We start from the raw sequence: 17,184 nt of genomic DNA, 5'->3' as shown, positions 1-17,184 counted from the left end.
CAAAAAAACATACTTTGCAGTCGGAGGTGTATGTAATTTGCTAAGACACGGGCGAGAAGAATCCCAAGGACTTGATTTTTAAAAAATCTTCCACGTCGGATTAACATGGTTGGCCTCCGGAGCACTTCCTGTGTCTCTTTCTCAACACCCAGTCTTGGTTCTTTTGCAGTGTAAATGCTACCTCCGCTTCCGCTGCCCCTCCTGCGTCCTCGCCCTCTGTCTTGACGGCCTCTTCCAAGATAGAACCAATGAAAGCGTTTGATTCTAGATTCACGGAGCGATCCAAAGCCACCTCAGGGACTTCTGCCATCGCGCACACAAATCAGATTGCCATAGAGAGGTGAGAAGCGCTTTATTCGGGTAAGGCAGAAACGGAGGATTACGTTCGCCCGAGGGCCGTTGAGACTGGAGGCAAACCAAGGGCAGGGAAGGGGCTCTGAAACCATCCTTGCTTTGCGCGCAGGAGATGCCCTGTTTGGTGTTTCCTGATTAAAAGGTACTAAGTATCAGGGTTGGAAGACATCTCTCCAAGCAATCTCGTATGCATTTACTTTTGAGCTAAGCCCGTTGAGCTCAACTCTACGGATCATAGCTTCCGACTGAATGTTTACAGATTATAGAAAAAGATCTTTTCCAACACTCTTATCCAGTACTCTTTGAGCCGGAAGTGAGTGGAAGGGGGACAATCTACGTTTGTTCAAAAGTAAACCCCATTGAACTCGGCTGGGAATAAGGCTACAGGCTTAGTGTAGCCCGGTTGACTTTCTGTTGGTGATGTGGATCTGCCGGAAGTGAACCCCTTCGGAATACAGTGGTGCCTCGCTTAACGATTACCTTGTTAAACGACAAAACCGCTTGACTATGAGGTTTTTGCGATTGCAAAATGATGTTCTAATAGGAAAAATTCGCTTCACGATGATCGGTTCCCTGCTTTGGGAACCAATTTTTTTGCTAGATGACGATTTTAAAACAGCTGATCAGCGGCTCTAAAATGGCCGCCCGCTGTGCAAAATGGCTCCCCGCTGTGCTTTAGGACGGATTCCTCGCTATACAGGCACCGGAAAATGGCCGCCCTGTGGAGGATCTTTGCTTTACGAGGAGGTATTTAGCCCATTGGAATGCATTGAACCGGTTTTCAATGCATTTCAATGGGCTTTTTCATTTCGCTTGACGAGGATTTCGCTTAACAGCCATTTGAACGGAACGAATTATCCTCATCAAGCGAGGCACCACTGTACAGTATGTATCCACCGAGCTGTGCTTTTTCCCCGCAAGGATGTGCCGGAGATCTCTTCCTAAGGGATTTCCTCCCTCTTTTTGTGACAGGAAGAGCTCTTTCTGGGGAAGGGCAGGGGATTTCCTGTTCAGGGTTTTCTGGAGAAGGATGATGCCATTGCCGGAAGAGAAATGCAAGACATGTTGTGGGTTCCCGGACCAGAGAAAGCCCTTTTTCCTGTAAACATTTATCTTGGGAGACCTCAGAGCAATCCAGAGCCGCATGGTGTCACCTGGCCATGCCGTTCCAAGCACAGAAACTGGCCAGACAGGCGGTACATTCTTACTTTAAGATGTGACGGGCTGTCCTAGAAGTCAAAGGCTCACCTGGGAAAATGAGACTGGTCAGATAGTGCTCAGGTTGGTCTGCCGGCAACCTGCTGCCACCTCCCGGTATCTGCCCTCCCCCAGGTGATGACCTCTTTCTGCCTTAATGGTAGGACCAGCCGTGGTCTTGGCAGTATCTTGGGGCTTCGGCCTGTACAGAAAAAGGTGGCGTTCTCCCCACCCTGCTTTCCACTGCACTCTGAACTTAATCTTACCTTAAAAAGCACACCGTCGGCTATTTTGAGGAGCTTTGGGAAATGAGACTCAACGGGGGCAGCTGATCTTTCTCCTTTCTCGTGCAGACTGAAGGAGCAGAACTCGATTAGGGACACTAAACCCAGGGATCTCCTAGAGAGCAGCAGCGACAGCGAGGAAAAAGTCCCGGCCAAGCCTATGTCGCTGTCCAAGCGCAAGCTGGAGCTGGAGGTAGAAAAGAAGAAGAAAGGCAGGCCTCGAAAGGACTCCAGGCTCATGCCTGTCACGCTAACAGTTCAGGTAACCTCACCTTGAAGCAACCAGGGAACCAGACCCCATGGCCTTTTCATCCTCCAGCGGAGGGCTGGGAACGTTAGTGTGGAGTCCCAGTTCTGTTCACTTCAATATTTTGCTTTTGCTTTCTTTCGGGCAGTCATCGCCCACTTTTATGGAGCCAGGGCCGGCTCTCCCTTGAAACCGGAACGTGGCCCCCGCTTTAAGATTTTACTTCCTCGGGACTGGGTGCAAAGGCAGGCAGAGTCCCCAAATCCTCTCGTGCAGCTACACAGACGGCATGGCTTTGGGGGGGTACTTTCCCCCAAGTTAAGAAACCCCTCTGCAGATGTTAGCAGCTGCATGCAGAGTCATACAACTCGGTCTGCAGCTGATCATGTCTCTGGAGGTTGGTCTCCAAAATAGGCACACTCTGTGTGCTATGGCAGCCTTAAAGCCATAAAAGCCAAGATAGATTCCTTTTTCTGAAAGAAAAAAAGAGGAAAAGATGGATTCCAAAAGCCTGTTGCTAATATCTTTTGTAGCTTGATATTCCTCCCCTTTTTTCAGTTGGTGTCCCACAAAGCAGTTCATCATATTAAATCGTGTGTGTGTGTGTGTGTGTGTGTGTACACACTGAGACAGAGAGAGAGAGAGAGAGAGAAAAGGATGCCCATTTCTGCAGGGAATCACTTCCAACCTCCCCCACCACAAATTCTGAAAAATGTGTATTATAGTGAACACTATTTCAGTGTGGAGTGCTGTACATAGTCTCTGGCTCGCTTTATTGGCTAGTTATGGTAATTTCTCTTTAGAAATATATATTTCTAGGATTTTTCTTTTAATATTTTCAATATTTTCAGATAGTGTATAATAAGTGAATCTGTGGATACTGATTCCGTGGATACAGGGGTCCTACTGTAACTGCATATTAAAAACCAGATGATTAATACAGAATCTGAACTCATGATTAAGCAGGAGCCTGGTCCCGTTGTCTTTGTTTGCCTGCCTCCCTTCATCTCCTGGATTCGTTACCGCCAAGCACTTCGTGTGAAGGGGTGCCTTTTCCTTAAGTTTGTGTTGCTTTTCATGGGTGCCCACATTTTGTACGGAGCCATATTGTGGGATGTTTGTCTCTCTTCCAGTCTCCAGCCCTGTTGACTTCTGAGAAGGACGGTGCTTGCCACAGTGCACCCTTAGCACTTAAACTGCCAACTCCGGTCGCGCAGAAAATGTTTACGCTACAAGTAAGTGGATGATGAAACAAAACGGATTGGGGAGGCAGTTGTAAAAGAGAAGTGCCACAACTTCAGCAGAACCCTTTTCTCCTGAGATAGGCCCACCAGGGATCATTGACTCCTTGAAATCAAAATCCCAAACTCTGAGGCTAAGGATGAGTTTTAAAGAGCCTGTAGGCGGTGTCACGCCAAATGTTTCTGGAACCATATTGTCTTTTACTGTTGTAAGCTGCCTTGGGTCCTTTTTAAGGAGAAAGGTGGAGTATAAATAATAAATAAATAAAGCCTCAGTAGCAAAGTGCTCTAAGTCAAAATGCATTTGCTTGTTGTGCACTGCATCACATGATATAGGAAGCAGCAGCAAATGCCTCTGCTAACTTTTTAACTTCTGGATATTCATTGCTGAGATTTTTGCTGACTGTGTTATACCAGTGTACAGATGTAATAGGACTCCTGTACATGCACAGAAAAACATACTGGCTGAAATCTTATTGCACAGCTCTGCATGCACGGTGCTGGTGATGTCATCAGCAGTGGCAGATCACAGATGATTAAGGTTTCCTTTGGCAGTTTCAGGATCGTTTTTACCACCTTCATAGACATCTGTTTTAATTCATCCTGTTAGTTATCGTATTTGTTTGAATGTATGTTTTATTTTATTTTTATCGTGTTTTGATATTGTGTTGTTTATCTTGTTGTTAGCCACCCAGAGTGGCCTGGTTGCCAGATGGTGTGGGTATAAATCAAATAAACAAACAAACAAACAAACAAACCAAAAAATTGCAGTTACATATTGTCTATCAATGGACAGGTGCCTCTGTGGCCCTTTTTGTAGGTATATGTTTACAGAGCCTCTTGAAATCTATGTGCAGTTTTGTCTGCTAGTTTTGATCCCAAAACTATCTGCAAGCATCAACATTGATGATGGGGGGATGTTGTTCTACATCCATGGTTTTCCTGCTCCAGTTTCACTTTAAGAGAATCAATCCCTTTTTCCAGGTTAGCTCAGATCCCTCCATGTATATTGAAGTGGAGAATGAAATCACTACAGTGGGAGGCTCGAAACTTAGCAGGTTGAAGTGCAATCGAGAAGGAAAGGAATGGGAAACGGTCCTCACCAGCCGGATTCTCTCCGCAGCAGGAAGCTGGTAAGTTTGTAGGCGAGCGTCTCTGTGCGAGAGACGGCATGCATGCACGCGAGGACGTCGCGATCTCCCAAAGGCTTCAAGTGAGACGGCACTGGGGCAGAACTTGTCAGATCATACCTAACAGATACTTTCATGGATCGCAGCCGCCTTCATGCAAGGCAAAAGTAAGCTGTAGTCCTTGGGAGCTTATGCTGAATGCAAAAAGTTAGTCTTCAAGGCAGCAAATGCTTTCTCATTGTTTCTATCGGAATGACGGGACTTCCTCTCCCTGCTGGCTACTTTGGAGTTCGGGTCCATGACCCTTGACCCCGGGCCACGTCAGTGGAGGGCTTCCAGGTTTGTGGTTCAAAGCCTCTGTAGCTCTTGAGAAGGTTCCTCTACAAAAAGCGACTGAAAGATGGGGCTTACTCTACAAATGGTTTGAGTCATCAGACATCGTTTGAAGAACATGCATTAAAATGAGAACTTAAATCTGGAAGGCAGAAAATAGTAAAAAGAGCAATTTGGAATGTTGATATGGCAATATGTATAGAATGGATGCTAGTATGGCCTTGTCTCTCCTCTTCCCCTTAACCTCAATCCTTTTTTCTTTCCTGTTACCCTATGTTAAAAATAAATTATACAGCTCTGCTGTCCTAAGTTTAAAAGAGAGAGAGAGAGAGAGAGAGAGAATGTTCAGACCACCCTGAATAATTTGAGTTTCCAGGCACCCGTAGGAGGCCAGCCGTGTTTCTGATAGACTAAAGCACTTGCCTCGCACCGTCTTCCATGTGCTCCATGTCGCGAATCAGACTCCCTCTTGGTCCCAATTAGGATGGAATGTTTTGACTTCACTTCTTATCTTGTCGCTGCTGTGCCGGGCAGAAGAGTCTTTCTCACCGTCTCTTGAGAAAATCTTCCCATCGCTCAAAATCAACTTCACACAGAACCGTTTTGAATCCATATTCCATTTTCTCGTGACTACATAAACCATCCACATGACATGCTTTAAACCACATATTCATGATCGTGACACTCCACACTCAGCTTGGATGAATGCTCTCCAGTTCTCCAAGGCTTTTGCTGGGAAACAATTATGCTGCCCCGTTGAGCTTTCTGGGTTGATGTTAATTTTAGTCTTGTTTTACCTCCTTGCTTTCTGGCTTTGTTTTCGTTTTTGCACAACCGGCTTGGGTGACAGTCTACAGATTTAAAGAAGCGTTAAGCCCTGAGTTGGCTCTTTCCCACCCTCCTCTTTTCCAGCGAAGTGGTGAGCGTGGCTTGCGAAAAGCGGACGCTCTCGGTCTTTTCGGCTTGCGGTCGCCGCCTGCTCCCTCCCATCGTCTTGCATTCGCCGATCTCCACGTTGCACTGCACGGGTTTCTACATCATGGCTCTGACCACAGCGGCAACCCTTTCGGTCTGGTAAGCCCGGTCAATGCAGCCCCTCATCCCTCTAGCCTTGGTGGCACCAAACTGAGAAGTATTGATTTGTTGAAAATCTATTTACAGTGGTGCCTCGCTAGACAATGATAATCCGTTCCACTGAAATCACTGTTTAGCAAAATCATTTTCTAGCGAAAAGCATTTCCCCATTGGAATGCATTGAAACCTGTTTAATGCGTTCCAATGGGGAAGAATCATCGTTGTCTAGCGAAGATCAGCCATAGGAAAGCCGCTTTGTGAACTGCCGATCAGCTGTTTAAATTGCTGTCTTGCGAAGCTTAGGTCCCGAAAACACCTGTTTTGCGAGCACGGAGGGAGCTGTCAAAATCGTCGTCTAGCGAAAATCAGTTTGCAAAGCAGGGACCAAACATTGTCCAGCGAAATTCCCCCATAGGAATCACTGTTTTGCGAATCGCTATAGTGATCGCAAAAAGTCAATGTCTAGCGAAAAAACTGTCATGCGGGGTAACTGTCTAGCGAGGCACCACTGTACTTGTCTTTCTCCCTTAAGAGGGAGGGACCCCAGGCAGCTCACATCATAGCAAGACAACATTTTAAAGCTAAAACACTACGTATACCGGTATTGAAGCAGAATCAAACAAATGCCACACGAAAAATGGTAAACGAGGTCAACACCAAAAACACATTCAAAGCAATAAGGCAACGGGTTGCTGCTTATATGTCGTCCCACAGTGCTAAAAGCACTCTCTGGGTGGTTTACAATTTAATTATGTGGGCTGCACGTTTCCTCCTCAAGCAAGATGGGTACTCAGTTTACCGACCTCAGAAGGATGGAAGGCTGGCTGAACCTCGAGCCGGCAACCTGGGATTGAACCTGGGTCCATGAGCAGAGTTTTGGCTGCAGTATTGCAGTTTAACCACTCTGCCATGCTTCACAATGGTCCATTTAAAAAACCCATCTTAAACAACCAGTAACTAAGGGAAAGCTTGCCTGAAGAAAAAGGTATTTGTCTGCTTCTGGAAGGACAGCTTGGCCTCCAATGGGAGGGAGTTCCAAAGGCTGGACACAGCCACAGAGAAGGCCCTTTGCTAGCTGATTGTTGTTGATAGACCTGAGATCGTTCTATTGCATTATCTTCATCCAGGTTATTCCATTGCTCCCTATAGGTAGGCTTGGTAACTGGGATAGGATTTGCTTCCTTTTGGAACATGTACCAATGTGTGTTTGGTTTGTTTCAAAAACACTGCCCTTTTTTTGCCATCCAATGAGCCTCAGGAGGACCCGTTTGTTTATTAACAACATTTATTCCCCCAGTTTTCCTCCCGTGAGGTCATGCAACATATCTTGATTGCATGATTAATTGCATTTGTTTATCCGTTTGCTGCCCACCAGGCTTCCCCTGGTGATTTGCATTATAATTTAAATGCTCAAGAACTTCTGAAAAGCATGCAATGCAAATTTTTAAGCATTCAAAAAGAGGTCAAAACATTGAAAAAGAGATGTACAGATCACATTCTCCAAAAGATTATTTTTTGAAGAATAAACTCTGGAGATCCAAGGTGTTCTCTCAAGTAACTAATTTTTATGCGCTTTGTAAGTTCTATGATTTCTTCATCTTTATTCATCCGCCTTCGTGCTTCTCAGTCAATTTGGATTAAGGCTTGGTATGTTAACATTAAAATGTCATCCGTACGTAGTTGGTTTGCTGCTCCTGGAACCGTGGCAGTATCCCCGAAAGGAGAGGTAACATGATGCTGATATTTTTGATAAAGTTCTTGGAATGGAAGATCCATTAATAGTGGAAAGTTGGAACTATGTTGCTTGCTCCCAAAAGATATGAGAACTACAGATTGTTGCAGCTCATATTTGGTGGGGACATAGGAGATGGCCTTCTCTGTGGCTGCCCGAAGACTCTGGAACTCCCTCCCACTGGAGGCCAGGCAGGCCCCACATTTGCTTTCCTCTTGCAAGGAGACAGAGACCTTTCTCTTCAGGCAAGCTTTCCTTGAGTGAATGGCTTCCTGAGAGGAGCTTTTAAATGGAATGTCGTGCCTTGTTACTTTAAAATCCGTTCTTAGTATTGATTTTGTTTACCTTTTTAAAATATATTTGTTTAATTCTCTTAAAATATTTGTATATTTACTGTTTTTAGCTTTAAATGCTGTCTTTTTAATGACGTAAGCTGCCTCAGGTTCTTTTTAAGAAGAAAGGAGGAGTAAAACATATTTTTAATAAATAATACAATGGTGCCTTGCTTGACGAGGATAATTCGTTCCATTGAAATCGCTGTTAAGCGAAATCCTCATCAAGCGAAATGAAAAAGCCCAGCAAGCGGCCATTTTAGAGCTGCCAATCAGCTATTTTAGAATTATCGTCTAGTGAAAAATTGGTTCCCAAAGCAGGGAACCGATCATCATCAAGCGAAATTTCCCTATCTAAACATTGTTTTGCGATCATCAAGCGGATTTGTCATTTAGCGAGGTAATCGTTAAGTGAGGCACCACTGTATTTGTGGGGAGAAAATAAATGGGAAAAGAGTGACAAGAAGAACATCATCTTGGCTGAAAAACGAGGGAGATGTCTGGATGCAGCAATAACTTCCCTGTTTGGAACTGCTTTGTCCAGAGCCAGAGTAGCTACAATGATGTTTCACCTCCAGCAGGAGAGAAGAGGAAGCAGCCTGAATATCTCCCCATGGCAAAAGGGGGCTCTTTGGCACTTACTCCGTTGAACTGTCCCGTCTTTCTGCTTCCTTCCAGGAACGTTCAGAAGCGTTCGGTGGTGGTGAAAGACGAATCCTTGCAGACCATTTTGGCAGGTAACGGAATCGCTTCCCGCTCATGCCGCCCAGACTAAAAGCCTGTGTGACTAAAAGCCCAAACTCTGTGGGTCTGCCCCTTCTCCTGCTCCCCCGTTACGATGTTTCATCTCCATCCTTCTGTCCTCGCCAGCCACTGCTGCTCTTCCCTCAACTTCCTTCTATAGGCCATGATCCAATCGGAATTTGCACTGATCAGAGGATGCCCTCAACGGGATCCAGAAAGATAACCCTACCCGTGGGAACCCATTTGCTAGCATTGATAGTGCCTTGAGTAAGGAAGTGATCACTGGGAGGATAAGGATGCTTTGGGACCCGTTTTGTCATTCCCTGTCTCATTCACAGAAATTTTCTCAGGATCTTGACAGAGCTTCTGCTTGCAGCCCTTCTGAGTTTTCCCATTTCTTCCATCTGTTTTTTCTTTCTTTCTTGGATCTTTCCCTCAAAAGAACTGATAAGGAAGAAAAAGCAAAACAGCTGCATCATGGCCAGAATTCTCTCGGTGTCCATGTAAGGTTTGCATAACTTGCCAGAGCTGATTGCGGCTAATTAACAAGGGGTCCAGTTGGGTGTGGGCTATGCCACTGAATGTTATGAATGGGCACGCAACTGAGATGCGCCCCATCCTGTCATCAGCTGCGATTTGCCAGAGCAAGAGAGGAAAATCTTATGAGAACACCAATAGGATTCTGGACAGTGTCTTCATTTATTTGTTTATATAGTGGTGCCCCGCTTAACTATGTTAATTCGTTCCAGCAAAATCGCTGTAGAGCAAAAATGTCATAAAGCGAAAATTAAAAAACCCATTGAAACGCATTAAAACCCGGTTAATGTGTTCCAATGGGCTAAAAACTCACAGTCCAGTGAAGATCCTCCATACGGCGGCCATTTTCGGTGCCTGTATAGCGAGGAATCCGTCCCTAAGCACAGCGGGTAGCCATTTTGAGTACCCTGCAGCCATTTCGAAAACCCGACAATCAGCTGTTTTGATCGTCGTAATGCGAAGAATCAGTTCCCGAAGCAGGGAACCGATCTTTGCAAAGTGAAAAAACCCCATTTAAAACATCGTTTTGTGATCGCAATTCTGATCGCAAAAATATCGTCGTGAAGCGGATTTGTCGTAATGCAGGGTAATCGTTAAGCAGGGCACAGCTGTACATTTGGTTCTGCTAGGATCCTAAAAAGCTGGTGTTGGAAGCTAACTTACCTACAAGTCACCCTGTTGGTCCATCTTAGATGTGAGGCAGAAGTCTTTATGCCCCATGTGCTGTCTGAATTCCATGGAATAGCCAGTGCAAACAAGCCTTCCGCCCTGCTGCTGTGACGCTGGTGTGTTTTGTTGTAATGACTCCGGTGTGTTTTGTTGCAAAGAAGTACAAATACTTGGTCTTTCCTTTATAGGAAGTGAAACCACTGTGTCTCAGATCTTGTTGACACAACATGGCATCCCAGTAATGAATATGTCTGATGGGAAAGCTTACTGCTTTAGCCCTTCTCTGTCTTCCTGGTGAGTAGCACATGGGGGTGGGGGGCTGTTCTGCTTTAATTAGGCTACGTTTGGTGCAGATGCTCTCTCCGGCTTTTGGTTTCCCTGCATCTTTCGTGTAAATGATTCAATGTAAGATGATGGCGGTGATTCGCAAGCTGGTTCTCCAGAGCTAGAAAAAGTTACTTTTTTTGAACCTCAGAACGGTAATAGGTATTCTTGGTAGCAGTCCTTTTGACCTCAATGGATTAGATTCAGAATAATTCTTCTGCGGAATACAGTGTTAAAGTGGAAGCCTCTTGTGGAGGAAGAAATATGATACTTCCCTTTAAAATCTGGCCTTGCCTTTTTATTTCGGTTAGCGTGGAGTTAAAATGAGGTTCTGAGGGCATACCTTTGTGATTTCACAAGATATTTACATCTGAAAAGACAGCAATCCAGATCCTTTGATGTGCAGAAGAGTGCATCTCATTTTGCATTTACTCAACTGTAGCCTTTCTTTTCTTCCCAGGAACCTTATTTCCGACAAGCAGGAGACTCTGGCACAATGTGCGGACTTTAGGAATAGTTTACCCTCCCAGGAGGCTATGCTGTGTTCGGGACCTTTAGCCATAATCCAAGGAAGAACATCGAAGTATGGATGGAGAGTTTTCATGTTGATGAATGTTAACCTTGTCACCTTTTCCCTTCTTCCCCTTCCTCCCTTCTTCCTGGGGTGCCAAAGGGAACTTGGCTCACGCTTTGCAAAAAAATCTGAATGGATTGCCTTGAAACTAGGCAGACAAGCACATATATAGATAAGACCATCACCCGGGTTCCAGGTCTCCTGCCCCAACTAGACCTCAGTGTGTATAGCTGAAATAAGTGCACATTTATCCCCTCTTTGCCCCAGTCTCTGTTTTCTTCCCCTTCTTTTGTTGTCTTCTATGTGTATGTTTTTATACTATAAACCGGTTTATAGTATAAACAGCCTCGTGGCACAGTGCAGTGTACTGCAGCCAACACTGTGCTCACAACCTGGGGTTCAACCCCCAGGTAGCTGGCTCAGGGTTGACTCAGCCTTCTATCCTTCCGAGGTCAGTAAAATGAGTACCCAGCTCGCTGGGGGAAGCAATGTGTCACCTGCATAATTAATTTGTAGACTGCCCAGAGAGTGCTTGAAGCACTGTGGGGCGGTATATAAGCAGCACGCTTCGGTTTTGATTTTTTGTTTTAAAACCACTCCTACAGAAATGGTACAACATTACAGAAACAGACAAGTTACATTTTAAAAGTAATGTGTTCTTGCTACTTGTTACAGTGCTTAAATTTGTAGTTTGATCCCATGTCTCATGGTGACATTCAAGGAAGTACCTCATTCTGCCAGTTTCCTGTCCATTATTTACGTGTGCGGAACTTGAACTGCGGAAACTCAGCCAGACGTTGGTCTTTCTCAGCCAGGACCTCGTCAGATCCATAGAGCAGCTCCTACAGTTCAAGTGCCACCGATGTACGAATATTGATCAGACTACTGGCCTATGTTGATCGGAGGGGAAAGAAACTTAGGATGGATCAGAGCATGGCGTCCCTCTGTTAAAATTCTTGCAAAAAATGCCCTTGAAAAGTAACTAGAAGATGTGACAACCAATGCAAAAGCTTTGTCCTCCCTCATTATGTTGCTGTTGAGATGGGCGCAATCCCCAGTATGGTGGTTGTACCCTGTTTGGCGTGGAGCCTGCACAGGTGTTCCCTAGGTGTCGCACGCTTCCCTCCCTTGCCTCCTCCAGATGATGGCCCACTCGCCGGCCGTTGTGTGCTTCCATGACGGCCTTCTCTGGGTGACGGCCCCTTCCAAGGCAGGGGCACGGGCTTCCCTGCCCCGCCTCCTCATTAGAATGGGCAGCTGCTGAGGAGGCAGAGGAGGGAAGCGCCTGCGGCGGCGGGTGAGTGGACGATGGCCTGGAAGAGGTGGGGAAGGGAAGTGCACTAGGGATGGTGAGTGGAGACGGGTGGAGGGAAGGACACGGCCCGCAGGGAGCCCTGTGTGGGCACTGCACGCCACCAGGCCAAACTGTGGCCTGGTGCCCATCTCTAAATGGCAATTATGTTCCGCCCTTTGTATCCAGATATGTAACCATCTTTGTGACCATGATCAGACATAGCACACCACACGAGTGGCTCGCCCTTCCCAAAACAAAGCCGTCTTTGGCTTTGCACAGTCCTCCATCTGCTTTGAGGGGAGGAGAAGAGAAACCTCTCTTCCTGGTGCAGGACCGTCCCAAAGCAAGCCTTGGCTTCAAACAAGGAGTCGAGGACTCCGATCTCCTCTTGCGTGCGGGCGGAAAGGAAGAGAGAAACGCTGAGCTGAGGGCTGCCCTTTGCTCGTAAAGGCTCTCCGTGGTTAAACAACTATCAGATCCCCGAGCACGCACAAAACTGCTTTTAAAAGTTAAATCAATGGCTGATTAATTACTGAGAATGTCCCCTGTCTGTGTTCATGATTTCAGCTCCGGAAGGCAAGCGGCACGGCTGTTTTCCATGCCTCACTTGATCCAGCAGGAAACCACTCTGGCGTACTTGGAGAGCCAGGTGGCAGCTGCGCTGGCTTTACAGTCAAGCCACGAATACCGTCACTGGCTCCTTATCTATGCACGGTATTTAGTTAATGAAGGTGAGCCCCGGCCTCCATTTCTGCTTCCTTTATAAAGGGACATTCAGTCGCAGAGAGATTTTTTTTTAATGTTCCCCTGCCTTTGCTGTTTTGCTTCTGGTATGACCCTCTTGGGAGTGTGTTCTTCCAAAATTCGCCTTCATCTCTCCAACGGCGACTCATTTCTTACCGCAAAGCTCAACGTCTTATTTCCTTCTGACAACTCCTGGTCCCCAAGCGCCAGGATCAGCGGAAGCGATGCATCTGTGCATCTGTAACATTATTTCTGACATGAATCCGTCTTGCAGAGAGCAGAGCCATTGGCAGCGTCAATAATGTACTGTAGGCTTGTAATATTGGAAATGCATGCCACAAAGAAACATATCTGTTGAAGGATCAATAAAAATGTCAGATACCAGGCCAGCCAAGAAGAACATAAGACATAAGACATAAGAAATTTATTTGTCATTGCACTCACAAGTGGGTGCAACGAAATGAGGTGCTCTTCGCCAAGGTAAAACATTGGATCTTCTTGCATGCAAGAGATAAAGTGTTTGTCCATGTGAAGTTTTGTATTGTCTGTTTGATCATCAGGACCTCCTGGGTTTCACGTAGAGGTCTTTTCCGTCATGAGCAATTTGGGGGCTGGCTGGAAGGGCTAAAGACTGAACTAAGGACTTTGGTTTACTGAGTCTGTGGTCCCTCCCAAAGGAGTTGTGCACAGGGTTCAAGTTTAGCTGAGCGTCTTTTGTCCTAGACTTGATGTGCCCTAGATCAGTCTAGAATCTGCTCTTTCTCAGTCTTGTTCGTCTTAATAGCACCTGCACTGCAGACCATGAGGCCAGTAAACAACAGGTAACTTCACATGTTGGAAGGAATTCTTGATTCGCCTCTTCCTTCTCTGCTGTGAGATAGGCTTTTGTCTTTTTCTGTAGATGGGTGATTAGTGTGTCTTGTTGTGGGTGTATTGTGCTAAGGAAAAGAGATTATCTGTCACTGTGGTTGATACTGCACTCCCAAGCCAAATACTGCACTCCCAAGCCAACTACACCAGAGCACAGAGTGCTGTCCTCTGAAGATGCCGGCCACAGAGACTGGCGAAACGTTAGGAAGAACAACCTTCAGAACATGGCCAAAAAGCCTGAAAAACCCACAACAACTATTAGATCCAGGCCGTGAAAGCCTTCGCGAATACATCTTCCTTCTCTCTTTGCCTAGATTTTTACTGAGCCGCCATATGATCTGTGGTGCTTGTTTTGGCTTGGATATTTCTCTCTGTCTTTTGAACATCACCCTCAATACTTCCTGCTGCCTGACCTCTTTTCTAGGATTTAATGCCACGCTTATGAACATGATTTTGCTTTTTTTGCCATCACTAGGGTTTGAATATCGATTGCGGGAATTATGCAAGGATTTATTGGGTCCCGTCCATTGCTCAGCTGGAAGCCAGTGGGAATCAACGGTTGTGGTAAGTGTGCCGTGCCTTTCAGAATGACTTAATACACCTTGCACGTCTCTCTTTTTCTATAAAGCTGCACCAGCGGCAAAGGATCAGTCTTGGGATGGCTGATTTCCCAGTCATGGGTTACTAGCCCGTATAACCTTAGCACATCCTTTTTTCAACCTGATGCTGGGACAATAGGATTTGTGACCAATAGCTACAGGGCACCCAGTTGAGGGATGATCAATAATAATTATGAAGGAATATGATCATTAGTCCCTTTGACAGTGTAATCAAATCTGATGGGCAGTATTTCTCCCAAGTTTCAGGAAGGATTTTATCCGACCTAGAGATTTCTCTTCTCCCGTCCAAGAACTGACCAAGCTAGGTTTAGCTTTTAAAAACATACAAGATCACAGGTGTCTAGACTGGCATGATGATATAGACTTAGAATGGCTTTTTAACCAAAGTAGCGCCCATGTTTAGTTCTTGACTACACTGAAGATAATTTCTGTCCCCTCTGAACTGAATCAAAATAATGGGATTTTTGAATCCCACTGCGTGACTTAAAATTGTTACCCAGTGTGGCGTAATGGATAGAATGGTGGACTAGGGAAACCGGTTTCAAATCCCTACTCAATCATGGAAATTCACTGGGGAGGGGATAGAACCAACAAAACCACTCCTTAAATATCTCGCTTACCTTGTAAACCATGTGAGGGTCACTATAAGTCAGTTCTCATTTTCACATACCCACGCAAACACAAAATCATCATCATATTAGAGCTGCAGAGCTGGAAGGGGCCCTATGGACCACCAAGTCCAGCCCCTCTCAAGGAGGCCAATCAAACTCCCAACCTCTGGCTCCACAGCCAGATGCTCTAAACCACTGAGCTATCCAGCAGTATTTCATTGGCATCACCTAATTATCTTAGGATGTTGACATTATCATTAATGTTGTCCATATTTATTTTACATATATTTAACATTACAAATAATTGTCACTGTCTTCCTTCCTTCCTTCCTTCCTTCCTTCCTTCCTTCCTTCCTTCCTTCCTTCCTTCCTTCCTTCCTTCCTTCCTTCCTTCCTTCCTTCCTTCCTTCCTTCCTTCCTTCCTTCCTTCCTTCCTTCCTTCCTCCCTTCCTCCATTCCTTCCTTCCTTCCTCCCTCCCTTCCTCCCTTCTTTTGACCTTATTGTCTTGGGAAAGTTGTTGGCAACTCTAGAAATGTCCATTGATGAGACTGACCACATGGGCCAGCATTCATAGTGTACACTGTGTTGTGATTTATTTAATGTTCAGATTATTAGAGGTACAGTAGGACCCCCCCCCCAATCTGCGGGACCAGTATCCACTGATTCATTTATCCACTGCCTGAAAATACTAAATAACACTCCCCCTCCAGAAATATGTACAGTATTTATACGTATTTCCAGGGTGTATTTAACAGTATAGAAACCCAGAGGTGTATAGCGTTGGATACTTCTATGTTTCTCAGCATCTGCACTGGGCGGGGACTTGGAACCGCCACAGATGCCATGGTTTTACCATATACAGCGGTGTCTCGCAAGACGAATTTAATTCATTCCGCGGTTAATGTTGTCTTGCGAAAAATTCATCTTGCGAAACGCGTTTTCCTGTAGGAATGCATTGAAATCTAATTAATGCGTTCCTATGGGCAAAAAAAAAGTCAGAACAAAGTCAAATTTGGTTTACAAAGGTTTTATTAAGTGCTCTTTAAAGCCATACATATTGTGCAGATGATTTTTAAAAATTTCAATCAAAAAACTTTAACTTTTTAAACATCACAGAAAAACATTTAAAACTCAGCAAACGTGAGGCAGGAACAAAAAACAGAAAACATTCGTCTTGCGAAGCACGGCCATAGGAACATTTGTCTAGCGAGTCATCAACCCCAGTGCCAAAAACCATTTGTCTTGCGAGTTTTTTGTCCTGCGAGGCATTTGTCTCACGAGGCACCACTGTACTTCAGAGTTTCTGTCGGTTGTGTACTATGTCTCTCTGGTTTCTTTGCAGGCCTATATGCCTGTGGACCGATAATAAGGGAGGGGGAGAAGAAGTTAAGCTGTTCAAATCACACTCGACTGGAATTGTGTTCTCCTTTTTTGCTTTTCCACAGGGCTTACGAAAACGGGAGCTCCTCAAGGAACTTCTTCCCGTCATTGGCCAGAACCTTCGTTTCCAACGGCTTTTCACCGAATACCAAGAGCAGCTAGATATCCTGAGAGACAAATAACCCCAGACATTCATCTAGCCTTGTGGGGAAAATAACGTGCAGAAAAGCATTAAAGCAGAAGTGGGGGGAAAAGGGAAAGGGGGGCATAGTCAGAACGGAACCCTCCTGGAACAGCAGGCAGCAGAAGACCTACGGCCGCGCTATTTTAATGAGCAAGAGACCGTTGTGTTTTGTTTTGGTTTTTTTTTTTTTTTAAAGGTCACTAGAGAAATGTATGGAAGGAGAGAAACCGTGTGAATCTGCCTCCATGTGGACTTTTGAGTGTCACATCAATGGCCTTCAGCAGCCATGGGGTTACGGAGAACGTCCTTCAGGGATCCTTTTGATTCCAGATCTCACAGTGACAATGATCAAAGAGACTATTTGGGAGCCACTTTGATTTTGGATATCCCGTGAAAAGCACAGTACAAGAAGATAAACCGAGCACCCTGTTTGGCCCTGTTTCAGGGCTCCTTGGTAAGGGTTTCTCGAAGCTCTGTCCTATATTTCTGTTATATGCGGAGAAGCCCCACTAAAAAAGAATTTCATAGAATAAAGAATTATGCAGCCAGCAGACTCTCTTAACTGTGAATAACAAGACACGAAAACAGGCTGTTCTATCACATGGACTATTTTTGTACTAGAATTTGCTAACTTGTAATATAAAAAAAAATTTTATTTGGCCAATAACCAGAATTCCCCCCCCCCCTTACCGAGTCGCCTGGTTGTAC

General features: G+C 45.3%; 1 protein-coding gene across 1 annotated transcript in view; it reads left to right on the top strand.

Moving 5' to 3' along the window:
• Positions 1 to 16,662, top strand: part of HIRA (histone cell cycle regulator) — a 47,428-nt gene extending 30,766 nt beyond the window's left edge. The window contains exons 15-25 of the mRNA XM_072983696.2: positions 170 to 340; positions 1,905 to 2,097; positions 3,216 to 3,317; positions 4,308 to 4,456; positions 5,699 to 5,860; positions 8,603 to 8,661; positions 10,063 to 10,168; positions 10,659 to 10,781; positions 12,634 to 12,797; positions 14,156 to 14,244; positions 16,358 to 16,662. Of these exons, the coding sequence (XP_072839797.2) occupies positions 170 to 340; positions 1,905 to 2,097; positions 3,216 to 3,317; positions 4,308 to 4,456; positions 5,699 to 5,860; positions 8,603 to 8,661; positions 10,063 to 10,168; positions 10,659 to 10,781; positions 12,634 to 12,797; positions 14,156 to 14,244; positions 16,358 to 16,474 (1,435 nt within the window). The 3' untranslated portion in view covers positions 16,475 to 16,662. The remainder of the gene's footprint in view (positions 1 to 169; positions 341 to 1,904; positions 2,098 to 3,215; positions 3,318 to 4,307; positions 4,457 to 5,698; positions 5,861 to 8,602; positions 8,662 to 10,062; positions 10,169 to 10,658; positions 10,782 to 12,633; positions 12,798 to 14,155; positions 14,245 to 16,357) is intronic.
• Positions 16,663 to 17,184: the final 522 nt, after the last annotated feature.

This window comes from Pogona vitticeps, chromosome 14 (assembly GCF_051106095.1).
Source record: "Pogona vitticeps strain Pit_001003342236 chromosome 14, PviZW2.1, whole genome shotgun sequence".
Classification (NCBI taxonomy): Eukaryota; Metazoa; Chordata; class Lepidosauria; order Squamata; family Agamidae; genus Pogona; species Pogona vitticeps.
Note: the sequence above shows the minus strand (reverse complement) of the source record. Positions and strands in the feature narration are given on the sequence as shown.